This window comes from Ammospiza nelsoni, chromosome 12, assembly GCF_027579445.1.
Source record: "Ammospiza nelsoni isolate bAmmNel1 chromosome 12, bAmmNel1.pri, whole genome shotgun sequence".
NCBI classification, from domain to species: domain Eukaryota; kingdom Metazoa; phylum Chordata; class Aves; order Passeriformes; family Passerellidae; genus Ammospiza; species Ammospiza nelsoni.
In genome coordinates, this window is record NC_080644.1 from 15,097,064 (window position 1) to 15,124,698 (window position 27,635).

Below are 27,635 nucleotides of genomic sequence, written 5' to 3' on the forward strand. Positions count from 1 at the left end.
AACTGCCTGGGTCTCCTGAAACTTCCTTTGATTTCCATGAAGCCTGTAACAACCCCAAGGGTTGTAAAGGTCTGTTCCTCCATCTCATTTGGCTGAGAGTGGCTTCAGAAGTTCCTGCCAGACAAAAGGCAGCATCACAGTGTGTGTGTGTCTGTGTCTGTGTGTGTGTTTACTGCAACTCCTCAAAGCAGCTCCCACCCCCAAATCAGTGGCCATCAGATAGCAACTGGTACTCAACCCTCTCATATTTGCCTGATGTATTTGATGCTTTGAGAGGGCTGAATATGTCAATTAGTTTAGGAATTTCCCTCCATTGCTAGCCCTGGGATCTCCTCCTCGAGAAGTGCTGGAGCAAACTCATGCTCCAGAAAGCATTGCTGCATTTATCATTAATTATTCTTTGACCTTTCTTTTTGGTTGGCTTTGCACACTAATTAAACACAGAACAACTGTAGTGGCATGATTCCACATCTGACTCCTCGGGGCTTATCTGAATCTCCCCAGGGCTGCATCAGACACTGCTGGGCAGCACATGGCACAGCTCAGACTGGCACAATCAGCACCCTGGAGCAGTGCAGCTTTAACCACACCACTGTGTGCCAGTCACTCAGCAAAGCAGCAGTCACAGGCAATGGCAAACTGCCATTTGGAGAGAACCTGCACACCAAAAAAAGCATTTCTGATCAGAAAACTCAAGATACCATTGTGAACAGCTGCAAAGAAGAATCAGCATTTCTGGCTTCCTATTCACAGATGCTTGCACAAATAAATTAACTTGAATGAATTCACCCTGATTTACCAGAGGATGTGGCAGACTCGGTCAGCCCTGGGGCCATCACAGCCCAGGGCCAGCCAGAGCCACACTCTCAGAGCAGCTTTACCAGCACAACCCACACTTTGTGCCAGAGAGCCCAAAGCAGAGCAGCTGCCCCACGCCAGGCTGAGCACTGGAGCTCTCCTCATGGCCTCAGCACCAGCTCTGCTGTCTGTGGCAGTGGAGGAGAGAAGCCTTACAAAGGCAGCAGCTGAACCCCAGTGAGCACAGCAGGAAACTGTCCAGGGACCAGCTGAAGATGGTTCTGTAGCACAAAGGGATTCATGTTCCAAGCAGCCATGGTCCATAAAGTTTATGTGACTGAGCAGCTAACCCCACCAGCCTCTCCAGTCCTGGGCACAGCACATGCTGGGTCACCTGAGCCTTTAGGGATCACATCCCAGAAGAATTCAGCCTTTCTCCATTTCTGCAGGTGGGTGCAACTCTACAGCATAAATGCAACATAAATGTTGACTTAGATATTATCCAGCTCTTCTCAATGGCAAGCCCAGTACACTCAGCAAATCCTAGTTTTAATTACATGAAAATTGCTGTCTTCACATACCATGTGAAATGTGTTTTTCACTGTCGCTCATTTTTAGGAGATTATCATGTCTTCCTTCCACTTGCCTCCATTCAGATGAGGTGTTGTAAAGGCTATTTTTGTGTGAGACTGTGTGAACGGGCTGCACACGTACCCAGTGCTGGGGATGGAGGAGCAGCTGTTGAGAACAGCAGGGAGGTCCATGCTGGGAAGGCGGGTGATTGAAAGTCTCCCAGAACTCCCAAGCTCTGGAGCTGTGGAACCCACACAGACTGAGACCCTGGGTCTGCCAAGAGCCTTCTGAAACCAAATCAGCGCCCTCACAACAGCCCTGACTGTCACCACAGCCCAGCCAACACGCGGGCAGATACCGTGGGGGTCTGTGAAACACCTGAAAAATAAAGAACTGTCTGAGGGGATTTCCGAACGGCTCAGAAGCCACCGGCGCTCCTCGTCCGAGCTGGGCCCAGCCCGCCAGGCCTTGCCCCGGCAGAGCTCCCATCCAGAGGCACCTGTGATCCACAGGCGGGAGGGACGGCCCGCGGGGAGCGCGATGGCACTCGAGGACAGACCCATCCCTGTCCCCCGGCGGAGGAGGGGCTGTCCCTTGTGGCCGTCCTGGGCAAGGGCGACCCGAACGGGACAGCTCGGGGGACGGCATCGGGACCCCCGCCTGGCCGCTCCAAGCGCGCTCCTGCTAATTTAGCCCCCCTGCGGCCGCCGTAGTTCCGAGTTGTGCCGGGAAGATGTGGCGCGAGGGCCGCTGGGATATGTAGTCTGTCCGGGCGGGCCGGTTCATTGGCGGCGTGCTCCCCGGCGCCGCCCGGGAACTACAGCCGGCGGCAGCGGCGGAGCGCGCGCCGGGATGGCGGCCCCCTTGGTGCTGGTGGTGCTGGCGGCCGTGACGGTGCGCGCCGCACTCTACCGCTCCAGCCTCGCCGCCTTCATCGCCGAGCGGGTCGAGGTGGCGTCCCCGCTAAACGCCTGGAAGCGAGGTGAGGCCCGGCGAGCCCGGGCCGGGGCGCTGCTGGCCGGGCCGAGCCCCGCGGGGGTGGCGCGGAGGAGCCGGGGCGGCGGCACCCCCGAGCCGAGCGGGCAGGGCCCGATCCCGGCCTGGCGGCGGGCTAGAAGCGGCCCCGCGGTGCGAGCGCCCGGCTGCGCTCCGGGCAGGGCCGGCCCGTGCTCGGCCGGGCCCGAACCGGGGCTGCACGAAAGGGCCCTGAGCAGCCGTGCCCGGGAGGAGCCCGCGGGTGCTCGGTGCCTCCGGGGCCGGGAGGGCCGCGCGGCTGGAGGCACAGGCCGGGGCTGCAGCCAGGGTGCCGCGGTTCGCAGCTGGCCGGGACACCGGGGTGTCACACACGGGCACAGGCCGGGGCTGCAGCCGGGGTGCCGCGGTTCGCACCTACCGGGACACCGGGGCTGTCACACACGGGCACAGGCCGGGGCTGCAGCCGGGCTGGCCGGGACACCGGGGCGTCACACACGGGCACGAACGGGCGCGACCCGCCCGGCACAGAGCGCGGGGCTCCACCGGGCTCGGCTCCGCTGTCCCCCACGGGCACCGTGTCGCGGTGAGGGTGCCGTGCACGGGCCCCGGTCCCCTTCCCTGGTCAGCTGGTGTCCCACACGTTCCGGCCATTCACATTCCCTGCTGAAGGCTGAGTGAGGTCCTGGGTAATCGGGGCTTTTCAGTGATGGTCAGCTGAGGATCATCTGAGCCTTAGGAGCCTTAATTTATTTTGAAGATGTCCCTTTGGTATCCAGTTATTATGCAGGTAAAATTATCTGCAGTTTTAGGGTGGAAAAGTGTTGCCAGAAGTAATAAAGGTCAAAAGTACAAGAGCATTTGATGACCTGAGGCCTCTGCTCCACAGTGTATAGCACTTCATGCTTCCTATGCTATTATTGAATCTTTGTAAATACCACCTTAGAGCATCAAGGTAGGTATCTAGGTAGTAAAGGGGAAAAAGTGGGATCATCTTGAAGAGTCTGGGCTGTCACCATACAGGAAGTTGATGGCAGCCAGAATCTATTTCTAACAGAAATATTTCTGTATTACTGAACTGAGCACCTCTTGTATTTTCTTGCAGTGTCCTGCCTGTTTCCCTCTGAACAAATTGGCCATTTCCCTTGGCTTCTTTCACTGCATACTGCTCAGTCCAGGGAACCCCTGTGCTCAGGAGGGTGAAGATTCTTTGGAAAAGCACACACATGCATTGCAGGGCAAGCTGTAACTCCATGAGCACAAAGGAGCTCAATTAAGGCTATAAAATGTCAGGAAGTTTCAACAAGAGATAAAGCTTTTAGCTTTGCCCAGCAATATGCGTTCATTTCTGTTCTTCCCTTGTGATTTGGGACCTTTGAGGCCTCTCTACATCTAATGAGGCAAAACAGTTCAAGCTCTGTATTATGTTGTGGCTGTCCTCTTGGAATTAAATATTTGTCCAGGATAGATGCCATGTGTCACTTAATAGGTCACTCAAAAGGAGGAGATATCATGCATGTGATTTATATGAAGTGCAAAAGATTTCATCCAGAACATTTTTAGCTGAAACAAATCAGCAGGTGATGAGTGCCCATGCAGGAACGTGCACAGAGCTGGGGTGAATCTGTTCTGGCTGGCTCTTGGCTCTGGGAGGTATGCTCTCACCCATTCTATGGGTGATATTCTTGGAGTATTTTGAAACTGCAGTTTTACCCTCAGGGTATCTCTCACTTCCCACATCCCGGGGTTCTAATGCAGGTGTTTTGTCTGTTTCAGTGGTCGAAGGATTAGCTCTGCTGGATTTAGGGGTCTCGCCATACTCTGGAGCTATTTTTCATGAGGTTGGTTGGCTTGCATGCTGGGTTTTAAATGTGATATTCCACTGGCAGGGGTCTCAGTTTGGCAGCTCGGGGCCTGGAGAAGGCTGGGGGCCTGTTTTGTCCCAGAGACTGCAGAGAACCTGAGGTTGTGTGGTTACACAGAGCGGTGGTTACACAGTGACCAGCACGAGGAAATCCAGATATTCCCAGTGAATTCCCTGTGCAGAAGCAGGCAGTGCATAAAGAAGCTTTGAGACAGGGGGGCTCTGTAGTAAGTCAGATACTCTGCTCACACCCAGCTGTTCTGTCAGCACAAACTGGAGCAGGGACAGTGTCACTGTGAGTCTGATAGGATTTACAAGGTATCAGCACCTGGAGTCTCTGCATTTGCAGAAATTCTAATACTAGCACAAGCATGCAGTTTATTTATTCCTCATCTTGAAAACACCTTGTTCCTACAAAAGCACTTAAGCACCTGTGGGGTTTTGTGCCCTTGAATGCCCTTGCTGACATGAGGGTACACTCATACATTGTGTCCCTGGGGTGAAGCAGGAATCTGGTATCCTCTGAAAACTGGATTCTTTCCAATAAATTCTATTTCTTTAGACAGAATTTCTCCCAGACTGTGAAATATCCCCCCATGCTGATTTAGACCATTACATAATTTTTAAACTTTTTAAAAGAAATTTATTTTCTCACAGTGAAGGCTGATTTTGCAGCATGTAAATATAGTCCTTCCAGACTAAGCTTTTGTGTGATGGGAATAATTCAGAAACATACTTTTCCTCTTACCTTAAAAGGGAAAAACTCTAGGAGTAAGAGAATGATAGAATTGTAACCCTTTCTTTATGTTTTTAACATGCTTTCTTCTTTTTGCACTATAAAAGACACATCTAAACAGCAGGGGAACCAGCTATATAGGAAATCTTTCAAAATTACCTGCAGACAAGCTGAAAAATAAATTTTCTATAAGAAATTACTTTCTAAAGCTGGTCTTTGTATGCTTTCTATTGTAAGTCTACCACTATTGTAATAGAAATAAAAAATTGGAGTAGAATACAATTTTCAGAGTTGATGGTGTCTTTTGTAAAGTGCATTGAGGACTTTGCAAGGAAAAAGACCAATAAGTGTGCTTTGATTAATCACTTTGCTCTGAAGTACCAGTGTTGGAGTATAGACCAAAGGAAATTACCTTTGCCATTGTCTAGTAGAACTGCTCAACTCTGGTGTTTTGTCTCATCAAATCACCAGTATTTCATCTGGACAGTATTTGATATGGATTTCCCTTTTGCTCTTTCAGACCCCGCTGATAATCTATCTCTTTCACTTCCTAATTGAATATGCTGAACTGGTATTCATGGTAAGTGCTCATGGAAAGCTTCTCCTGAAGGGTCCCATTCAGGGAAATGCTGAGTGTGATTTTCTGTTTTCAGTCCTTCAGCCTCCCTGTAGCTCAAATTCCTGCTGAGCTCAGTTAATTGGAAAGGCAGCTTTGCCTGCACAAACCCACATTCAGGCTTTCCCCTTCTTGTACATATTTGCGGTGGTACCAGTTGTTGGTTGGTCTGGATTGAAGGCACTTGAGACAGTAATTCATGTTTGGACTCAAGTGTTTATTATTTCTTATCACTAAAACAGTCTCACTACTGAGAGTTCAGCAGCTTTTCATTAGAATGCACAAAATGGCAACAGTCTCTTGGTACAAGGGCTTCTAAGACTAAACTATCCAATTAAGAACTGACACCTGGATTATTTTCCCTTTTAACCCAATAACTGATCCCAAAGAGCCCACAATGGGACTTTTCTGCCCAATTACAAAATGCCACCCAAACCAATGAAGAAGAAGGAAGAAGAAGCATGAAGAAGAAACTCAGGATGACACCCTGTGCCCTCCATCTTGCTTCCATCCACAACATACTAAAAATCCCTGAACCTAAATTTCTCACCAAGGGATACGCCTGCACTGCTCTCTATAATCTATTTCACACTTCCTGTCTTGAAGTCTAGGAAACTTTTTCCATGAATGAGGGTCAAAGTCAGTGCTCCCCTGGGGGTCAGGGCACCCCAGAGCAGACAGAGAAATATTCCCTGTGTGCCCTGGGTTTCCACACATATTCCTTCCTTTTTGTGAGTTCTTGCTTAGATAAGTATCCCCGCACAGAAAGGGGAAGGTGTCATTTTGTTTTGAATTCCAAAGGTTGCCTCTTCCAGGTGACACAATCCTGTGTCCCCCCAGCCCGATGCCTGTGCTGCTGCTGTTCCTGTCTGCCAAACCCCAGACAGGCAAGGAGCACAAATGGCTTCATCCCCCACATGTCTGTTGTGAATTGTTCTCAGAGTTCTTGTGCACAATTCAGAAGGACAGAGGGGCTGTGGCTGGCTGCACACAGCAGCCAGGGGAGCCTCAGTGCCCAGGTCCCTGCCAGGCAGGGCTTGTGCAGAGCCAGTGTGCCCTGTGCTGCTGCCTGGGCACTCTGGGGCAGCTCAGGGCACTGTTACCCTGCCCTGGTGGCCAGGTGGGTTCAGCCAGCTGGCACTGCCCTAGTGTTGCTGTGCTCTCTACACCAGTGATTCTCTCTATTGCTCTCATGTGCTGTTCTCCATGAGCAATTTCTTTCCTCTTAATTCCCCATTCTTGTGTTTTGTGAATATAAGTATTTTTATTCAGCTCGTGTCTTCAAGGTGAAGTGGTGTGTGAGAGCACTGTACAAATCAGCCTTTCAGGATTTTTAAAGCTTGTGTTTTGTTCCCCTGAGCTGAGTCAGATCAGAGCTCCTGTTAAATGCTGACCAATATATTTTTCTCCATTTGTTTGTTTTGCTTACAATCATCCTGTCCCTTGCTTTTTTTAGATAACTGATGTGCTAACTGCTGTTGCCCTTTACTTGGCAATCCAGGACTTCAACAAAGTTGTGGTAAGCTGACTTCCCAGTGTTGCTGGTCCTCTTCTCCCAGCAGATATAATTGTCTTGGGCCAAAGAAAAGATGTGCCAGAGGATGTGGTGTCAAGTTCTTGTTGCAGTAAATCTGGTCATATTTTAATGATAAACAGGACTGAATGTGACAGACAACTGAGGCATTTTAAATTCTGTTGTGGCACTATTACAGTGTCTGTAGCTACACTCTGAGGTGATCACAGCACAATTTTCTCTAGCCTGGGTGTTCTACCCTGGAGAGGGTTTCTTTGCACATGAGCATGAGGTAATACACAGACTGGAAATGTGTAAAGGAAGGAGTGAAACCTTCCAGCAGTTCTGAGGGGACACAGATCATTCTTGTGAGCATGGTGAAAGTGTGACATCAAATACTGCTCCTCCCTTCAAATGATAAAGATGTGTATTTGGAGCTGAGTGATTCTTCCCAGCTCTCAAAGAACATTTTATGTGAGCAGTGCTGTGCTCTTTGCAGTTCCAGAGGGGTGGGGATTAGGTATCAGCATCAGCAGGGGACTGCGTTTTCTACAGCATCTCTGTGGTCTCCCACCAGGCTATGAGCTTGTTCCCTGTCCTCTGACTTTGAGGTTAAGGAAATAACCCAGGATAGAACTGCAGGCCTGTAAGAATTCCACATGTGAGTTACTTTGGTTGTTGAGAATTCACTGCTAGCATCTCTGTCCTTCTGTCTCACTATGACATAATTCAGTCAGTTCATATTTCAGATTGCTCTCTTGTCTCTGTAGAGAGCCTTCTAAAACAAAAGAGATTGAAGAGAGATTTGTCATAGAAGTATCCATATTTAAAACAACAAAGAGTGCATATGTGTGGGGTTGGGTTTCAGGGGCTTGTTTGTTGAACAGTGAATTTATAAAGTTAGCTTTTCATTAGAGATCCAGAGAGGTGTCAGGAAGATTGAATATTGGACTCTAGTGTGGTGAACTCACTGGCAGCTGTGTCTGGACATAGACACAGGTAATTAAGGAAGTTTAAACAGTAGAAATTATCTGCTTCCTCCTGACTCTCATTTCAGGTTTTAAGTATTTGGGGAAAGATGGGAGTTTTTTGTTCTCTACAACTCCTCACATAACTTCTAGCTCACACCAGGGGCTTGAATATGCTCCACAGTAATAGAAACCCCAGGTAACTGGCTGAGTAATATGAAATAGAATTACACAAGTAGTACACAAAAATGGCTTTCCTGTTCTAACAGTCTTTGATCATTCTCCCTTGTTCAGTTCAAAAAGCAGAAGCTCCTAATAGAACTGGATAAATATGCACCAGATGTGGCTGAACTCATCCAGACACCCATGGAGATGCACTACATCCCCCTCAAGGTAGCACTGTTGTAAGTATTGCTCCTGTAGGCTGCAGTGGGCTGCTTTGGCTCCTCAGCTCCCTTTGGGGTTTGTTTGTCTCATTTGGGCCTTCAAAAACTGGCAAAAGTTGGATTTATTTCCCACAAAAATTCTGAATTTCCTGTTGGCCCTGAATACTCAGTTTGAACATGAAAATCAGATGCATTTACATGTGCTTGTTGCCAACAAGTAAATGCACTCAGGCCCTTTGAGATGGGCTCAGCAGCCCATTATCTGGGTAACAAGAATCAGCACAGATCACATTCCCATTTATGTTGCCTGTATGATAATGTTGCCAAAATGATCCTCTGCCTTCCAACTTTTTCAGAAAAGTTAAGAGAATTTCTCAGCAGCTGGACAAAACATCTGAGTGTGTGCTGAATATCACAACTTGAATATCCCAAATTTCACACTTTGAATATCCCAAATTGCTTATAACAGTTAAAAGATGTTTTCATGTTGTCATTTTATTAATTTCATGTCTTGGTGTTCTTCTATATACAAAACATTTTTTTTATTTCAGAAGGCTTCAATTAATATACAAGCAAGGTGCCTACTGTTACAGATTTTTTAAAAAGTTTCTATTTTGACACAAAGAAATTATCCAAATTGATCTGTATCAGAGAGAGCTCTCCATTAGATAAATTGCCATTTTTTCTTATTTTCATATTAAATTTTTAAATGGCACAGCCCCTGTGGCCAGAAGGGTAAAGTGGGTAAATTGCAGACTGTTTTGTACATTGCCACAGCAAAGTTGGCATTCAATTGTACCTGTCCTGCTGTGAGCTGCCTTCTGGAAACACTGAAAAAGACAGACTGGGACTTGGAGATACAGGAAAATATAAAGAGAGAATTAGGAAATCGTCAGCCCTGTCTGCTGACTCTGATGAGTAATTCAGTTATTGGCAAGGCTGATCATTACATTGTCATACTTAGGTTTGGAGGACTACCAATACAATTTTTCTTTGCTCTGAACCTACTTAAATGAGATTATTGTAATTCTTATTTTCAAAAGGAGCTTGCATGCTTGCTAACCAAAGTGTGGCTGAGTTCTGGAATGTAAAGTTGCTAAGAGTTTTTCTGCAATTCCAGTTAAAATGTGTCACTCTTGCATAGCTGGCTGGTTTTGTGCTCAGATAGTGCCTTGGTAAAGGTAAAGGCTTGCTCTGCCACAGCAGGAGCCTGAGTTGTGGGAAACTCTGCTTATGTCTCAGATTTCTTTCCATTGTGTTTTCTACTTATTCCTCTTCAGAAGTAGTAGGTGTGAGTAGCAGAAAAAGTTTCCTTTGGACCAAATAATCCTAGATCTGACTGGATAAATGTATACTGCTTCTGCAAAGCAAGAAGCATTTTTGGTAGTCATTTTCTAGGCCAGAACTTGCATTTTGGACCTCTTCCCAATGTTTGTTTCATTTCTGTAGTGGGCTCCTTGTGGCCCCTGTGTTCAAATCTGCAATCCAGGGGTCTGGTTTTGCTTCAGATTGAAGAACCTGTTCAGCTGAATTAATTTGCTGATGAGAGGATCCCATCAAATGTAAATAAACAAAAAGAAAAGGCAAAGTGCATCTTTTCTTTTTCTTTGAGCATCTCTTTAATTAGATGGTCCTTTGGATGTAACCTGAGCTTTGCTCTTTTTCAGCTACCTGTTAAACCCCTACACTGTGATGTCTTGTGTGGCAAAGTCCACCTGCGCCATCAACAACTCTGTCATTGCATTCTTCATTTTAGCTACAATAAAAGGTAACTCAGTGAAGAAAAGTGGGTTCTTTAGGACTTTTTAGAAAGATTAGAAATGTAGCAAAAAATAAATCCAGGAGAAGCTTTGCAGATAGGATTGCTACAAAGATCTCAGTGAAACATGGCACAAGCAGGACTGAAACAAGGTGAAAGTTCTACATGAATTTGTGACTTCAGAAGACTTTCTAGTCAAGTGGAGACTTACTTTCACCTCAGTGTTTATGAGAGTTTACACTAAAAACTGACTCCTTTTCCTGGTTGACTTCAAATAGCTTTCTATTCAGGAAGAAACATGTCTGTGTGTTGCAGAATAGAAAGGCTCTGTTGCTCTTTTGTATGTGACTATGCACTTAAATGTCATACACAATTTATTTTCAAAGCTTTTCCTTGAACTTTTATTCAAAAGCGGGCATTTGCTTGCAGCTATTATTTGGCTTTTACTCACAGTTGTAAACATGGTTTGAAATGAACTAATTAAGCTTTGGGGAAGCAGAAGCAACAACCAAAGACTCAAAACAGCCCAGTGGAGTAGATTATGTCAGAATCACTGTTTCATTAATTTTCTGCATAATGCCAGCTTTCTGTTTCTTTTGACTCCCCAGTGCTAAAATCTTTTAGCCTATGTGATTTGTAATAGTCACCTAAGTTTTAAGGAGTTCTCTGCTGGATCAGAGGAAAGGTCAGTCTGGTCTTTTGTCTCCAGCAGGGCTCAGACCCAGGCACTGGGAAAAAAAAAAAAAAAGCTGATATAGATGGTTTTTATCTAAAGAAAATTTTCCTGTAATTATTTGCTAATTGAGTCAGGAGATATTTTAATTTAAAAGCATTTGCAATTGCAAACAAGTGGAGTCCATTTAGTTAAACTGATTTTTAACTGTTCACTGATACCCTGAGACCAAAATTTTGGTCATAGACAAAACTGTCTGGTGGTTTGTCCCTGACTGGGAGTGTGGCATTCTGGAGTTTAAGTGAGCAAAGAGAATCTCAGGTTATGGCTGTGATTTCTGGGAATCACTTATTTAGATCCATGCAGAACTGAACACTGGGTAAAATCCAGGATAGGGGGGTTTCTGTCAGGAGAGAGTAGTTGAAGAGAGGAGAGGCTCATCACCAGGTAACCCTGTGTTTTCCCTTTCAGAGGAGGAAGCAGAGAGGAGCTCTCTGAGTGTTTGCTGTCAGCAGTCACAGTGGTTCTGTGCCCTGGGCTGTCTGAGCTCTGTTTTTACAGAGGACTTCCACTGAGTCTGTAGCTATAACCAGGCTACTGCACTGGGTTGCTTGCATTTTTTTGTTGTTTAACCTGAGATCTTTTGGACATTTTTTTCTGTTAATTGGCTGAGAATATTTCTGTTATTAGTTGAGAAATGTGAGTGCTCAACACTAAGACACCTCAAATAAAGCTGCCTCAATAGAGACATGTATCCTTACAAAATCACTTGGAAAAGTTGTGCCAATCCTTTCCGTGCCTCAGTTTTGGTATCAGTAAAGGAGAACTAATGCTACTCCACTCCTTCAGTGCAGACTTTGCTTGCTCTCTTGCACACAGCTTTGCTGAGGCTGCAACACATTCTGGTGATGAGGTTATCCAGCAAGCCCAGTATGGCAGTTCTTACATGCAGATATGACTGAAGTGAATGCATTCCCATGCATTAACAGCAGCCAGCATGGGCTTTAAATAGACTGAATTATGAGAGTCTCTTTCTGTGTGTGAATGACAGGAGATAGAAACCAGCCAGTGGTTTGTTCTTATGGAATGAGTCATTCTCCATTCAAAATGTCATTAACAAAGGACACCCTGCAGGATACATTCTGCTAAAAACTCCTTTAAGGGGTGTCCTGATACTTGTGAATCCCCTGCAGAGGCTTAAGAGATTCTTCCCATTTGGACTTGCTGTCTGTATGGCTGTTTATACTAAAAGTTCCTTATGAACTTTTTTTTTCTTTGCAGGTAGTGCCTTCCTCAGTGCTGTGTTCCTGGCCTTAGCAACATACCAGTCACTCTACCCTCTCACACTGTTTGCTCCAGCACTGCTTTACCTTCTACAGGTAGGTGATTTCTAACTCTTGGTGCCTTCTTGTAGCTGTGCAGGGACAGTCCTGGGGAGGGGACTCAGACAAGAGCAGAGTTTCAGCAAAAGTGACTCTCCTCAAGCCATGGCAAGTGTGAACCCTGAATGGGAATGCCTGTGTTTGGAGAGAAGGGAGCAGGGAGTCTGCAGAGCTGGGTGTGTTTAGCTTCCCCAAAATAAGTGCTGTTCTTTGTGTTGTGTGGGCAGCAATGAAGGGCTCAGACCCAGAGAAGTTCAAAAATACTGGTTTGGGGCTGGTTGTTCTTTCTCCCTCTCCATTAACAAGACCCTGATTCCCACCAGGGCTGCCCTTGCTAATTTTATCCTGCTTTGGCAGCAAGGTGAGGCTGTGATGCCAGCAGAGGCTCAGCTCATTTCACAGATCACTTTGTGATAATGTTTAGTATTTGAAATTCTTACAATTCTGAATGCTGCTGTATGTTTCACCAGGCTTTTTTTGTTGCTTCTGTTGATGATGCTTATACCTTATCTTTACTTAACTAGCCTGTTCTCAAATCTCTGAGTTTCCAGACAGAATGGGAGTCAGTTCTAGTTAATTTTCTTGCTCTGACATGAATGTCTCTTACTTTTTTTCAGAATTTTTATTATTATTAATCTTTACAGGAGAAAAACAGTGTAGTCAGTGTTGCTTTTTCAGTTTGATGAATTTTAGGAGAATTTGTATCTTTAATATTTTAGCCTCATTTGTTCTCTTTTAACTTTAGTCAAAGTAAATTAGGAGTGAAGTGCAAGCCTTGTACTTGGAATTCACAAACAATAATACAACACAAACACAATAAGTGCTTTGATATGATTGCCTAATTTGCAACTTTTAAAGGCAGTCATGCCAGCATGTGTCCTTTTATCTAAATTTGTAAATGAACTTTCTTTGTACAGAATTAAATCACTTTTCTCCTGCTATTTTCAATCTGTCCTGCCAAAATTTCTGGTAATGTTGCTTCCATTGTCCCAGCAAGTGACATTAAACCTGCTACAACTGAGAAAACCCAGAGCCCACAGCAGCCAGGACAGGTTCTCTGCACATCTCCTGTCACTGCAAGTACCAGGGCCAAATGGAAAAGCCACATCACTGACCTGGAGCTGCAGAGTGCTGAGCAATCCCCAAGGTGTTGGCCCCTGTGTGTATTTGTCTGTACACAGGCAGTCAGGGGACTGGTGGAGTGGCATATCCCTGCCATGTGACGAGGACATGTGGCAGTGGCAGGACATTGTCTGAGGATGGCAGCTTTCAGAGGGGCTCCTCTGTGCTTAGGAACTCAGTGGATGTCCTATTGCCCTGATTTCAGTAGAGCAGGAGTGCCAGGCCAGGCCTGGGGCCACAGGGTTCTGGAGCAGGGCTTTTGGTCACCCCCTTTTTCTTCAAGAACATATTGAACAAGAGCTCATCAGAAGAATTCTAAGAGCCAGCCTGGGTAATTCTGACTGAAGAGACAGACATAACTAAAGCACAATCAAATGAATTCTTTGCCTCTGTGTTCACACATAAGGTTTTGGGATGGCTGTCAGAAACAGACATAAATTTCCCAGCACAGGAAGGGAAAATATTGAAGAAGGTACCATTCAGCCAGAACAGGGGATCAGGTGGGGTCGTGCAGGAGAAGACAGGGACCAGTGCAGTATTGCAAACATCTGAGGCACCAGTGCAGCTGTGAGGAGGGGTGTAAATCTTACTCCTGTGTGTGTGCTCACACAGGGGACTCACTGCAAGCAGAAATGACCAGCTTTGCTGTATTTTCAAACACAGCTCTGGGAGTGCATGCAATGTCTGTGACTTAATTGGCCAGAGTGAAGAACAACAAGCAAATTGTGCTTGAAAGCTGCTTCTTCAAATGCCATAGTGCCAATGTTGAATCAATTTCATCAATTTGAGCTGATGTTCTGAACACTCACACGTTTTTGTGGCTCTCCCCCTGCTGAGGTGCTTCTGCTTCTCTTTCAGCGCCAGTTCATACCTGTCAAACTGAAAAGCAAAAGTTTCTGGCTCTACACCATGCAGTATGCATCCCTGTACCTGTGCAGCCTGGTGGTGATCATCTGCCTCTCCTTCTTCCTGCTCAACTCCTGGGATTTTATCCCATCTGTTTATGGGTTTATGTAAGTATAAGGATTCCTACTGATGGGTTTCTGTCCAGCCCCACCCTGCCCTCACAGACTGTTTCGTGCCCATCACACACAGGTGTGTGCTTGACCCAGGAAGTGTGTGCTCTGTGATTTACTGGCAATGCAATAAAAGAAAGAACATGTGGAGGAAAGTGGCCATTAGCCAGCTCCAACTTCTGTTAAATAAATATTAGCAAAAATTAAAGGCAGGAGCTGTTTTCTACTGAGTGACTGGAAATGGATTTGGTTGTTAAGCTACCATGGCTGTGAGATATTTCTCTCTGGAGAAATGTCTGCTTGAGAATGGCTTAAATCCTACTGAAAGATTCCTCAGCAGGATTTCAACCTGCTCTCCATGTTTTCATCCATTTGGTTTCTCTTTCATGGATTTACAATTTAGGACCTACATCCAGTAGCACACAATGATTAACTAATGCAACAGAAGCAGGGCAGGGAAGAACAACCATTCAAAAATTTACCATGACTTTCTTTTCAAATTTCAGCCTTTCTGTTCCAGACCTGACACCCAATATTGGCCTTTTCTGGTACTTCTTTGCAGAGATGTTTGAACACTTCAGTCTTTTCTTTGTATGTGTGTTTCAAATCAATGTGTTCTTCTACACCATTCCCTTGGCAATAAAGTTAAAGTAAGTATGAATGTCTTTCTCTACCACATTTTTTTTTTACTCTTAAGTTATCCAGTGAATGCTTCTAGGGCTGAAGTTGGATGTCTTGACCTACAAGCCTGAAAAAAGATTTTTAACAGGGCTTATCCTCTTCCTTTCCCATAGTTTCAGCTCTTCAGTTTCAGTTCCTCTTAAACAGAGTGACTTGGGCTCTCCAGTTCAACTCTGTGTTGCAGGCATCAACAGAGGCAGCAGAAATGGAGGCTGTACAAGTGCCAGCATGAGGCACTGTAGTCAGAAAGCAAGAACTGGCTGGAACTTCCAGCTCTTCATTGACAGGAAAAATGTGGAAACTTGGGGACTTTTCTATCTGACTTCATTGACTTCTTTCTGATAAAACCCCCATTAACACACCTGGATTCTCAGTGAGCTTGTCCTTTGGCTTGCACTGGATAGATCAGGTGAGGGATAACTGTGGGCTTTGGGCTTCTCCAAATTACCATCAGAGGGCAGGTGCTAATTGCTTGTGGTGAATAAGGCAGAGCTGGGAAGCACAGTGCAGCTTGTGAACGTGCACTGAGGCTGCTGGGTGAGGGCTGTGGCAGATGTGCCTCCCCTGACCCTGCTGCTCTGCAGGGCAGCTCCATCCACCCCACGCAGCATTTGGAGCCTAGTCTGCAGAGAACAGGGTTGCAGGAGCCTCTTTGAGCCTGTCCTGCAGCACATCTGTGCCCTTGCTGATATTCATTTGCAGTTTGCAGAGGCCCTGCTGCATCCCCTTAGCCTTTGTTTTCCTTTCCAGGGAGCACCCTGTGTTCTTCCTGTTTGTCCAGCTCGCCATCATTTCCATCTTCAAGTCCTATCCCACGGTGGGAGATGTTGCCCTGTACATGGCCTTCCTTCCAGTCTGGAGCCACCTTTACAGATGTAAGTTCTTTGTGCTTGATTATTACTTATCTGGAATGTAAAAGGGCCTGCCAAATAATTAAATTAAATGGTCACCACTAAGCCAAACCACACCCAAGTTCACAGGCTCTCATGGCCTCCATGGGTGTCTGGAAGGAGGCTGGGCTTTGGAGGTTTTTCCTCTGGTGATACAGTCCCTAACATGTCTTTAGGACTTGGGTTGAAATTGGTCAAGGAGGGAATTTTCACTTGTACCTTATCTTCCCCCTCTCTCCAGCTTGTTCTGAAGATTATCTTTTTTATAAGAACCTTTTGCAGTCCTGCATCCTCCAGATGCTTCACTCCCATTTAAGGCTGTGTAATTTGAGCAGTGCTCCTGCATTTGCCAAGTCCCCCAGCCTTAAAGTGCTCAATCTTGCAGCTGTGCTTTGTTTTGTATCTGCTTGATTGCTTAGAGTGACAGTAACTGAGTTACTCCAAGCAGTTGTCCAGACTTTCTTAAATGCTTCAAAAAGACCCTCTTTATCTCCTGAAATCACAGAGAGCTTCCTGTGCATTCTCAGGCTCAGTCTGTAGAACCTGCTTCCATGGGGAGATTTGGAAGTGTTGATTTTTTCTGGCATTTCTTGCTTAAACCAACTGCTCTGACCAACCATGCCAGTTTGTCCAGGCCTTTCACTGCAGCCTCCTCCAAGCCAGGCCAGGTGTGCTCATGGACAGCTCACCTGCCTGTTGAAGGAGACATGATCACACCTGGAGACCATCTGCTCTGTGGGTTTCAGACTCAGGAGAGCTGAGCTCAGCAGCTGTGATCAAACAGGGCAGGAATCCTCAGGCTGGCCCTGAACACATCCCAGCTGTAGCAGGTGATGAACTTCTTAAAGTGCTTGCTCAGCATAGTTCAGTTCCACATTCCAAACATGCAGGGAGAGGGACAATCATCTGTCACAGGCTCCCACCCTGCAGTGTGTGAGCAGACCTTCTGAACAAGAAATTTAAACTAGGTGGGAAAAGGTTTGGATGCAACAATGCTCCCAAAGCATCCTCTGCCCCCAACTGCAGGGTGGTGGGCATGGGCTGAGCTGCAGCCAAGCACAGCAGCACGAGGGTCGGGATGGATTACAGCACTGCTACCAAAGGACAGGCATAAGCACTTCACAGAAAACAAAAGCTCTCCTGGCCTGGTGGTTCCCAGCTCTTTTAGACAAAGTTGTGCTTGGTTTTTGTCCACCTGGCACATAGGCAGACTGCTGGATCCTTGCACCTCCCCGTGGCATGTGTCTGTCAGTGCTTTTGGCCTGTATGAGTTTCTTCCTTTTATGGTGCTTTCATTTCCTTGCCACCTCCCAGGAAAGTATCTTGTCCTATAACCCACAGATTCATTTTTTCCTTTGCCATTAGCTTGATGAGGCAAGGGATTAAGCTGCTCTGCTTTCCAAATTGGGTGCTGCTGGCAAGGCCCCTTTGCAGGCTGCTGGTTACTGTAGTGTAGATACCAAAAAGCCAAAGTCATCCAAGAAAGAATGTTTGGATGCAGGATCTGGAAGGAAAGAGCTGCAAGTGGGGATTTCACACTGCAACAAAGGCAGAAGTTTGGGTTTTTTTTAATGGAAATATAGTGGATTTCTTATAACCACTATCCAAGAAGTTACTAAAGCAACCTGTGGAAGGTTATTGGAGGAAAGTATGTCTTGGCAAGTCCCTCTCACCCCCTGCACACCCCAAATACCATTGCTGGTTGTGTGACCATGACTGCTCAGTAATACATCATTTTAACAGCTGGTTTTCTTTTACAGTCCTCCGGAACATCTTCATCCTGTCATGTGTGCTCATTTTCTGCTCCTTCCTGTTCCCTGTTCTGTGGCATCTATGGATTTATGCAGGAAGTGCCAACTCCAATTTTTATTATGCCATCACGTTGACTTTCAACATAGGGCAGGTCAGTAGAGTGAGGCAAATGGAGCTGCACTGTGGGCAGGCTGCTGGAGGGGGTGGCCTGTCAGCAGCAGGGAATCCTGCAGGATGGGGCTGGCTCTCTGCATCCTGTGTGGTCCTGCACAGCAGCTTCCTGGCTCTGCTCCTGGATTCTGTCTGTTCCTCACCCCCTGGCACACTAATGGGAAAGAGTTCTTGTGGTGTGAGCTGTGGCTCAGCAACCCAACCTGGCCAGCTGCAGGTTCTGTGCTCTGCTGCTGATGGCCAAGGAAAAGCATCCGAGGATGGCAGGGCCAAGCACAAGTGAAGGGAGAAGGAGAGCTAAGAGGGGAAATGGAAAAACCTCAGGGCAGTAGCAGTGGGGCCAGAAAACAGACAAATGAGACCTGCCCATGCTCAAGGACATGGCAGCAGTATTTCTGAGATGTGGCAGCACGTGCAGGGTCCCAGTGATGCCAGGGCTTGCCCTCCCTGCCTTTCCTGAGGCCATTCTGGATACATGACTTTCACTGGCCTTAGGGAGAGCAGAGCTTAGCACCCTTGAAGGGTGGAACTCAGAGTACACAGGTGCTACAACCTTTTGTAAGTCCTTTCTCTTCTCTGTGCTGCTTGTCATGTACCTGAGCCCTGGGGCAGTTTGACTGTGGGTGAGCAGAATCTTCATTTCATGTTAAAGCTGCCTTTGGTTTGAATGTGCCTCAGCCATTTATGCTTGTCTGTTTCTCCTAAAGCCAGGGGAATGCTTTGGCCAGGGGCAAAAATCACCTACTCTTACCCTTGATTAATGGGGGAAACACTTATTTGGTAAAACCAAAAGAGACTGCACAGGTTGAAAGGGAGAATAGAGATTCTGCTAAGAGAGGCTGATAGAAAACTGGGAATGGTTCATTACGGGTCCTATGTAATGAAAGGAATAGTAAAACTTTAACTGGAAATAGCAGCTGTTGATATTCTAAGAGGATTTTATTTCTTACCTGAGAGGAAAGTCATAGCAGGTCCTGCAAGGTCTTGTGCTCTGTGTAAATGCAGACATCAAGTCTCTTGTCTGATTTTCTCGTGAGAAAATCTGGCCCTCATCCCCACCTCAGCTCTTTCTTTTCCCATTTAGATATCTGCAGAGAAGCTTAGGTAAAGGTGAAACCAGCTGCACTGGCAGAACCTGTCAGCAGTGCAGCAAAGCCAGCAGATCATCATGGCTGTTGGGGCTGGCCCTCTCCCTGGGTCTGTTCTCCTTCACACTCTCTCCCCTGACCTCAGCAGTCTGCAGCCCTGTTTCTCTTTCCCCTGCTCTGCACTTGCTCCTCCATCCCCTCCTCTCCTGCCATTGAGCCTCTGCAGCAGCTGCTGTGTTTTTCTGTGCTGAATTGCACAGTAACCCAGGCAGGCTCTGACTGTCCCTCCCTCTGTGCCCCTGTCACCTGGAGTACACAGCAGTGCTTGGTGCCAAAGGGATGCTTTAAGTGGCATCTGCACAAGGACATGAGGACAATAACTATCAGCTCAGGCTGGCACTGAGAAGGTTTTCCACTCTGGTTACCTGCTCCTGTTTCCAGATGGAGGAAGGCATCGGTCCTGTGGGAAAGTCCCACTGCAAGAGGCTGTGACAAATGGCACTACTGAGCCAGCAGGTCCCTGCCACAGCCCAGTCTGCCCCAGCAGTGGCAGCTTCCCAAGGCTGCAGCTTTAGAGAATCCCCTGTCACCCATTCCTGCCACCTCAAGGCCCCAGGAGTGGGAACAGTGCCACCATGTGCCTCAGTACAGCTAGACATGTCCTGGCTCAGGGCAGAGTGGCTGGAAAGGCCCTGGGGGTGCTGCTCAACAGCAGCTACACAGGAGCCTGGTGTGCCCAGGTGGGCAAGAGGCCACTGACACCTGGCCTGCACCAGCCATGGGGTGGCAGCAGGAGCAGGGCAGTGACTGTCCCCTGTGCTGGGCACTGCTGAGGCACCTCCAGTCCTGGGGACAGTTCTGGGCATCTCTGTTCAGGAAGGACATTACAGGGCTGGAACAGCCAGAGAAGGGAACTGAGCCCCAGGAACAGCTGGAGGGGCTGAGCCTGGAGAAAAGGAGGCTCAGGAGGAACCTTCTCACTCTGCACCTCCAACAGGAGGGTGCAGTTGGGGAGATCAGACTCTGCTCCCAGGGAACAGGGACAGGATGAGAGGAAACAGCCTCAGGCTGTGCCAGGGGAGGTTCAGGTTGGACAATAGGAGGAATTTCTTCACAGAAAATATGGTCAGGCATTGGAAGGGGCTGCCCAGGGAGTTGATGGAGTCCCACCTCTGGAAGTGTCCAGGGAATGCCTGGATGTGGCACTCAGTGCTCTGGGCTGGGTGACACAGTGGGGGATCAGTCAAAGGTTGGACTTGGTGATCTCAGAGGTCTTTCTCAGCTAAAATGACCCTGTGATTGTGGGACAACACTTGGATAGAAGGAGTCCTGTGGGTGCAGCTGTGGCACAGCTGGACCTGCCATTGTCCTACACTTTGGCCAGTTTATGGAGCTACTGTATGTGAGTCTCCCCTGGCTTAACATGGCAAGGGGATGCACCAGGTGTTCCCAAGGCCACAGTGATTCCTCCAGCAGCCTGTGCTGAGCAGCCCAGGAGCTGCTTAACCCCCAACAGGGCCTGTCACCAGCACGTGTCCCTGTTTATTCCTTGCTCTGGAGCAGCACTGATGTGTGTGAACGTGTCACTCCACAGATCCTGCTCGTCTCAGATTATTTCTATGCCTTCCTCCGGCGGGAGTACTACCTCACCCACGGGCTGCACCTGACCCGGCAGGACGGGACAGAGGCCATGCTGGTTCTCAAATAAGGACTGCAGCACCATTTCCTGGGACATGGGCCACTCCGAGGAACGTGCAAAGCTTGGACTGCATGGGGTGGGTGGGGAAGGTTCCCTGAAGGAAGTCTGACTTTGGGAATGATACCTACTGGAAGAAAGGGCTGAGGTTCTGGGAATAACCACTGAGCTGCAGGCTCAGCACAGACTCTCAGAGCTGCAGTGCCTCCCCCCTCAGCTGTGCTTTTCACTTCAACCTCAGCCATCAGCTCTGGGCAGTCCAGCAAGAGCAGGAGTGTCTGAGCTAAACCCAGGGCTGCAGCTCAGACCACGAACTGATTTCCACCACTGCTTCTTGGAGATGTTTGCTTCTCTGGGGATCTTCCCCTTCACTGCTTTGACCAGTAATGCTCCTGCTTGGCACGAGGCAGGCTCTGGGTACCTGGTGCCCCAAGCCTGGCTGCAGGTTCCATTTCTCCGTGGTTCTGCTGTGAGGGATCTGGAAGAATCCCATGTGCTCAGTCACAGTGGGTGCTGTGAAAGGGTTGGGTGACCAAGGACAATGACCTTGGATGGTGTCTGGAGCTGCTGCCACACCTGGTAACCTCAGCACTCAAACACGAGTAGGAACCAGAACTGGGATGGGATCAGGAGCATGGTGGGTACCAGGTAACTGCTCTATCCCATTGGAGCAACATAGCCATGCCAGGAGCTGCACAGAGGCGTTGCAGGTCTCAGAGGGAATACTACTGAGGAGATGGACTCCCACTGCTCCCAGTTTCTGTTGGGTGACAAAGCCTGGCAGTGCTGGGCTCACACTGCTGCTGTGATCACTTGGGGCAGCAGCTGGGACCAGGAGGTGTCACAATCTCCCTGTAAGGCCCCAGACCAAATCCAGGAGGAGTCTCAGCCACTGCTGTTACGGAGTTGTTCCACAGCTGCTTATCGCTGCTGGATGTGCACCTGTCTGTGTCACCCTGTGCCAGTCAGTGCTGGGCTCCAGGCTGTGCACGGGGCTCCCTTCAGTCAGTTCCCCTGGTCCCCCCCACTCCTCTCTGCACTCAGACCTGCTCACCCTGGAGCTGCTGCTGCCGCCCCCGGAATGTGACACTGTGGGGTGAAGCCACCAGCTCTGCAGGCTGCGGGTGGCACTGAGATGCAGTGACCGGGGTGTGACAGCGCCTCGGGCATCGCCGCTGCTCCCGGGGACAGCCGGGGGTTGGGAATGTGACACGGAGCCCAAACGCAGCGGGTGCGGAGCAGCTGATGGATGGTGTGCCCAGGCAGGTTGTAGAAATCTTTCTTCCGGACAATTCCAACTTTTGCCTTACTGCACTTCTGTCAGCGCTTTGGGGGCGGAGCCGCGCCCGGCCCGGGGCGGCCCCGGCGGGAGCGAAATGAATAAAACTGTGCGAGTTTTGGACACCTGGTGTGTGCTCCGGCTGTGCGGGGTGAGGGCACGGGAGGGGTCTGAAAGCAAACACGGCTTGGGGAGGAAACAAGTGACAAAAAATGGAGCAGGGCTGTGGGGCAGGCTGGGAGAGCCCGGCTGTGGGGCAGCGCCCCGGCCTGGCCTGGGCAGAGCTGCCCTTGGTCCCGGGGCTGGGCCCACTCCCGGCCCCCTGCGCTGGCCCCGTCTCGGTGTCCTGAAGGAGCAAGTTTGGACACAAAGAGTCCTGAGGAAGGTGGTGGGGTCAGCACTGGGGCAGGGGAGGACAAGGAGCAGGGTCAAGGGTAAGGAGGAGGAAAGGGCAGAGTAGGGGCAGGGAGAATGAACGGGTGAAGGGACAGGGCAGGGGCAGGCACAGCGTCAAGGACAGGGACAGAATCAGGATCAGGGGTATGGAAGGGTGGGGACAGAAACAGAGATGGGACAGAAGCACTGTCAGAGGTAGGGGCAGGGACAGGGATTGCCATGCTAAGGCAGCTTGGGCAGGGACTGGGAACCCTGTCTTGGCTCCTGACCAGGGTCTCAGAGGACTTTTTGGGGCCACCAGAAGTGTCTGGTCCCTACCAAGTGTTGCCAGTGACCAAATGCCAGGTACCAGGAACCTCCAGACTCCCACTGCTGTCTAAGGCTGGTGGGGACAATGCAGCAGACACCCACTAGGCCTGCTGTGGAGATGGGGAACAGCCCAAAAATGCCTGCAGTGGGCCCAGGGCTAGGCATCAAGGCCATCGTGTCACCAGGCAAGGCACACAGGAAGTCCTGAATTGGCATAAATGGAGGCTCACAGCCAGGCTGAGTGGTTTGGGGGTGTCATCAGGGAGAAGGGGCTGCACTGGGGCACTGCACCTCTTCCCTGGTCTGCAGGGGCTTCTCCAGAGGCACCTGAGGCTGGCAGGTCCCTGAGCAAGCAGCTCCCTTCCTCAGCTGCCAGTCCCAAGCTGGCTCCCTCAGTGAGGGTCCTTTGCCACCAGGGCCTCCTGTGCTGGGTTTGTGTGACCAGGTTTTGGTAGAGGGGTGGCTAAAGGAGTGGAAGCTGCCAGAAACATCCCCTGTGTCTTGCAGAGCCAGCTCCAGATGGTTCCAGGATGGAGCCACTGCTGGCCAAGGCCCAGCCCAGCACAGATGGTGGTGATGCCTCGAGGATCAGGGATTTAAGTAGAAGAAAAAAGTTACTGCATAGATGTAATTGCAATCAGAGCTGAGCAGAGTGAAAATACATGAGAGAAACAGTCCTGCACACCCCCAGGGCAGGGCTAGAGCTGCTTCAGGAGCTGGAGCTGAGATTCCCCTGGGGTTCCATGGAGAAGCCCATGGGGAGACAGCTGTGCCCCTGCAGCCCCTGGAGGGCCTGGGGGTGCAGAGATCCACCTGCAGGGGAAGGACTGCAACTCTTTTCCCTGAGCAGCAGCAGCAGCAACAGGTGATGAATGGATCATAACCCCTATTCCTCATCTCCCTGCACTGCTGGAGGGGTGGAGGCAGAGCTGGGAAGGAGAGAGGTGTGGGGAAGGTGTTTTTAAGGTCTTATTTTACTTCTCATTATCCTGCTCGGATTTTGTTAGTAATAAATTCAGTTAATATCTCTAATTCAAGTCTATTTTGCCTTGAAAGTATTGGATGAGGGATCACACCCAGTCCTTAACTCATGACCCTTTTGCTGGATTCTCTCAGCCCTAGCCAGCTGTGGAGGGCAGTAAGAGAGGCCTTGGCAGGTGCCTGGTGCCCAGCCAGGGTCACCCCACCGCAGGTGCTGGCAGGTCCCACAGGCATTGCCACAGCTGTGTTGCAAAGAGCGGCTCTGCACAGGGCAGCCCCGGCCTGGGGCTGTGTGCTTGGCCCCAGCGGGCTGCAGGGGAGGTGCCAGCCCCGGCCAGCACGGCCCGTCTGGAGCGGGACGCCTGCCCGCGCACCCGGGAGCCGCTGGCACCCGCACCAGCCCTGTCACGCACCCGTGGCCAGGGAGGGGCGGGCGCGGCTGAACATTAACCCCGGGCGGTGGCAGCGCTCCCCGGGCGCAGCCCCGGCACCCCAGGAACAGCGGCAATGAGGGGGCTCCGGTACGGCTACCAGCTGCTGGTAGGTCCATGGCGGGAGGGACGGCGAGGAAGGAGCTCTGGGGCAGCGCTGGGAGGCACCACCGGGCGGGACGCGGGGCTGGACAGACAGAGGGGGCTGCCCTGGGGACAGCGAGGGGCTGGGCAGGTGCGGGGGTGACGGGCACAGCGGGACCTGTCCCTGCCGCCGCTGCCCCGCCAGGATCCCGGGGCAGAGCTCCTGCGCCCTGCGGCTGCACTCGCTCATCCCTCAGAGGGGTGGGCAGGGAATTGCTGCCCACCCGCCCTTGGGCATGGGCTGCACCCACAGCCTGAACGCGGGGCTGGCTGAGACACTTGTCGCTAGCGGCCACCAGGACCGCGGCACATCCCCGACCCCTTCCACGCTGCGAGGTCAGCCTGGCCGTGAGCAAAGAGGGAACAGGCAAGGCTTCACCCCTTCTACGGGGCTGCAGCTGTAGAAACCTTCCCTGCCTTCTCTTCCTCCTCCTCCTCCACCGCTTCCTCTCCCTCGGGTGGCCACACACCCTTGAAGTTCCGTGTGCAGCGGTGGCACGGCCTGGCGGGGTGCCAAGGCACCGCACGGCATAGCATGGCACGGCACGGCACGGCCTGGTGCCTGGGCTGTCAGTAGCAGCGGACAGCCGGGAGCTGGGCTGTAGGCTCAGCCTGGTGCCCATCTCGGTGGGCTTGGGGCCCCTTCTCCCAGCCCCCGGACAGAGGATGGGAGGCGCCCCACGCCGGGCGGGTTCGGGAGCTGCTGCTCCCTCGGCCCGCAGTGATTCTCATCTCCGGCTGCCCCCAGCCCGACCAGGACGAGGAGCTGCCCATGGGATGCGAGGACCCAGCTGGAGAGGGGCAGCGGGGCTGGGAGGGAGCCCCAGCAGCAGCGGAGGAGGAGCCGAGCAGGCTAGTGCTGAGCACGCCCAGCAGCATCCTGCGGGACAGGGACATCGAGGAGGTGAGGCACCCCCGCCTGCGCAGGGACCCCGCCGTGACCGCTGTCCTACCAGCAATGTCCCCTGTGAGGCCAGATGGGTGACATTCTCTGTGCCTGGGTCAGCTCGGTCACCTCTTGGGGGGAAGGATGCTTGGGGAGCCATCTCAGAGGGGTTTGCAGGGTGAGGACGCTTTGGGAATGTGTTGAAGGGGAGGGCGTTTGGAAGCATCTCTCGAAGGATGCTCAGGTGGGTGCTTGGAGGGATGATGTGCGCTCCTCCTCCCGGGAGGACTCTCGATGGATCTCAGGTCAGTGCTGGGGCAGGGGAGGATGCTCAGCCGGCCAGCACCGACTGAGGCCGCTGTGCCCCAGCTGGGCCCCCAGCTGCCCCCGCGGCTGACGCAGCAGCCCTGGCACCTGCTCTACTCCACCGGCCGGGACGGCTTCAGCCTGCGGACGCTGTACCGGAGCGGGGCCCGGCCGGACTCGCCGGCCCTGCTGCTCATCAGGGACACGGAGGCGCAGGTACGGCCGTGCCCTCCCGGCCCGGCTGCCCCGCGTCGCTCGGGGCTCGGCCACCTCCTGGCTCCGTGGGCAGGACGGGGACGCGTCCCGGCGCTGGGAGCCCCTCTGAGCGCAGCCCCGTGAGCCTCCCCCTTCTGCTTCCCCAGGCTTTCGGTGCCTTCTCCGCCACGGCCATTCGCAGCAGCAGCGGCTTCTACGGCACGGGGGAGACCTTCCTCTTCTCCTTCTGCCCCGAGCTGAAGGTGCGGCTGCCGGCCCGGGGGCTCCCGGGCCGGGGCTGGCCGTGCCCCGAGGGCCGGGCCGTGCCTGGGGGTCCCCGCGGCGCTGGGGGATCCGGGGGGCCGGGGCTGCGCTCGGCCGGACCGGGGACAGCAGCCGGGGGACCAGGCTGGCAGCAGCCCCTGGGGCTGTCCAGGGCTGGGGGAGAAGGCGAATCCCAGGCAGTGTCGGGGAGGGAAGCTCAGGGAAGGGGACCCCGCCCAGCTGGCTGTCACCGGGGTCCCTCCACATGGCAGGGCGGTCGCAACCCAGCTCTAGGCTGGCAGAATGCTGAGCAGCCATGTCGGGCCCCGCTGTGCGTGACGGGGCGCCAGTGGGGGCAGCTGTGCCCTGGCAGGGCCCACAGGGCTCTTGGCAGGGGTGGATGCGAACCACAGGCTCGGCCGGGTCTCCTGGAGATGTGGAACAAGGAGACGCCCGAGCAGAGCCAGCCTGGCTCAGCAGCCCCCAGCTGGTCCTCGCAGGACAGGGACAGGAATGGGGATGGGGACACTGCCCCAGCCCACGGTCCCCTGTGTGCTGTCCCCATGCAGGTGTTCAGGTGGACGGGCAGGAACGACTTCTTTGTGAACGGGGATGTGAATCTGCTGATGGTCGGTGGGGGCAGGTAGGAACTGCACCGCCAACTTGAGCGGTTCAGAGGGCCCCCAGCCCCGATGGCCACCAGAGCCATCACAGGAACCCCGGCTGCCCTACGGAGCTAGGGCCAAGCACATCGTGAGGGTTTGAACCCCAAAACACTGGCACGGGTTGTCCAGCAGCGCTGGGCCTTTCATTCCCTGACCCTACTGCCTGCTGGAAGGGCTGCCGGTTCCCACCCCGCTCCCTGCCGCCCCAGCCCCTTCCCTGCCCCTTCCCTGCCCGCAGGTGCGGTGACAGGCCTGGCCCACTGCTTGTCCCGTCTCACGTCCGTTTTGGGGAGCAGACAGTGAGGACGGGAGGTGGCCGCTGGCCCGGGAGGTGGCGTGGGTGTCTCCGGCCATGGAGGGGCGGTGGCAGCTGACCGCGCTCTCCGCACATTGGCAGCGGCAGGTTTGGGCTGTGGCTGGACGGGGACCTGCACCGCGGGGGCAGCCAGCCCTGCGAGACTTTCGACAACGAGATCCTCTCCCAGCGGGAGGAGTTCTGCATCCAGAATCTGGAAATGTGGGGTCTGCCCTGACCCCAACAAAGGCACCCAAGGAAAAAGGTGCAGGAGAGGGGATTCTTTGGACTGATGTCTCGAGCACAGCTGCTCCCTGACAGCACCTGCAGAGCCTGTGGGATGCCTCCAGCCTCACCCCCTCCTCATTTCACCTGCTCCCAATAATATCCCGATTTCACGGGGAAAGAGCAGCCGGTGGGGGCAGCGTGATTGGAAAATACAGCAGCGGGGCCTCAGGCCTGCAGTGCTGCTGCCGTGTGGCTGCAGAGCCACAACGGGCCCACAGTGGCACAGCACAACTAACCCAAACCCTAACTCTGCTCCTGGCCCCAACCCTAACCCCAAGCCCGACCCCAAACCACCTGGCTGGGATGAGGCAGAGCTGCCCCAGGGGGAGGGCACTGGCAGAGCTGGCACGGCAGGGCCCCACAGGGAGAAGGAAGCTCCAAGAGCAGAGACACCTTGGGACTGAGCCAGCCCAGGCAGCCTCTGCCCCAGGGCTGGCTCTGGCACTGCTGGGGACAGCACGGCCACCATTCCTCAATAAACTTCTCCTGGCCCCATCCTTGCCCCTTGAGTGGCTCTGTGAAGGTGTGCAGGACGTGGTG

General features: G+C 51.5%; 2 protein-coding genes across 3 annotated transcripts; both read left to right on the plus strand.

Annotated features, from left to right (window-relative positions):
- The first annotated feature begins 2,165 nt into the window (after positions 1-2,165).
- Positions 2,166-22,060, plus strand: PIGU (phosphatidylinositol glycan anchor biosynthesis class U). Of its 2 annotated transcripts, XM_059480711.1 has the most exons (12): positions 2,166-2,353; positions 4,120-4,184; positions 5,464-5,523; positions 7,016-7,078; positions 8,335-8,444; positions 10,094-10,194; positions 12,140-12,237; positions 14,221-14,375; positions 14,885-15,028; positions 15,810-15,934; positions 17,710-17,852; positions 20,555-22,060. In XM_059480711.1, the coding sequence occupies exons 1-12, from the start codon at positions 2,224-2,226 to the stop codon at positions 20,666-20,668; spliced, it is 1,308 nt and encodes a 435-aa protein (XP_059336694.1). In that variant the 5' UTR covers positions 2,166-2,223; the 3' UTR covers positions 20,669-22,060. The 2 variants fall into 2 exon arrangements, with proteins under 2 accessions (XP_059336694.1, XP_059336695.1); XM_059480712.1 differs by lacking the exon at positions 17,710-17,852.
- A 2,068-nt stretch (positions 22,061-24,128) lies between these two features.
- TLDC2 (TBC/LysM-associated domain containing 2) lies at positions 24,129-27,045 on the plus strand. The gene is made up of 6 exons (XM_059480564.1): positions 24,129-24,161; positions 24,945-25,100; positions 25,452-25,604; positions 25,751-25,846; positions 26,417-26,490; positions 26,910-27,045. Exons 1-6 carry the CDS (start codon positions 24,129-24,131, stop codon positions 27,043-27,045), a joined length of 648 nt encoding a protein of 215 aa, XP_059336547.1.
- Positions 27,046-27,635: the final 590 nt, after the last annotated feature.

What these genes read in the sequence shown, in the direction of transcription:
- PIGU (XM_059480711.1), top strand. Translation starts at nt 2,224, where the DNA reads ATGGCGGCCCCCTTGGTGCTGGTGGTGCTGGCGGCCGTGACGGTGCGC. An exon ending in CCCCTCAAGGTAGCACTGTT is followed by an intron (nt 8,445 to 10,093) that starts GTAAGTATTGCT and finishes GCTCTTTTTCAG; the next exon opens with CTACCTGTTAAACCCCTACA. An exon ending in CTGGAGCCACCTTTACAGAT is followed by an intron (nt 15,935 to 17,709) that starts GTAAGTTCTTTG and finishes TTTCTTTTACAG; the next exon opens with TCCTCCGGAACATCTTCATC.
- TLDC2 (XM_059480564.1), top strand. Translation starts at nt 24,129, where the DNA reads ATGAGGGGGCTCCGGTACGGCTACCAGCTGCTG. An exon ending in TCAGGGACACGGAGGCGCAG is followed by an intron (nt 25,605 to 25,750) that starts GTACGGCCGTGC and finishes CTGCTTCCCCAG; the next exon opens with GCTTTCGGTGCCTTCTCCGC. An exon ending in CCTTCTGCCCCGAGCTGAAG is followed by an intron (nt 25,847 to 26,416) that starts GTGCGGCTGCCG and finishes GTCCCCATGCAG; the next exon opens with GTGTTCAGGTGGACGGGCAG.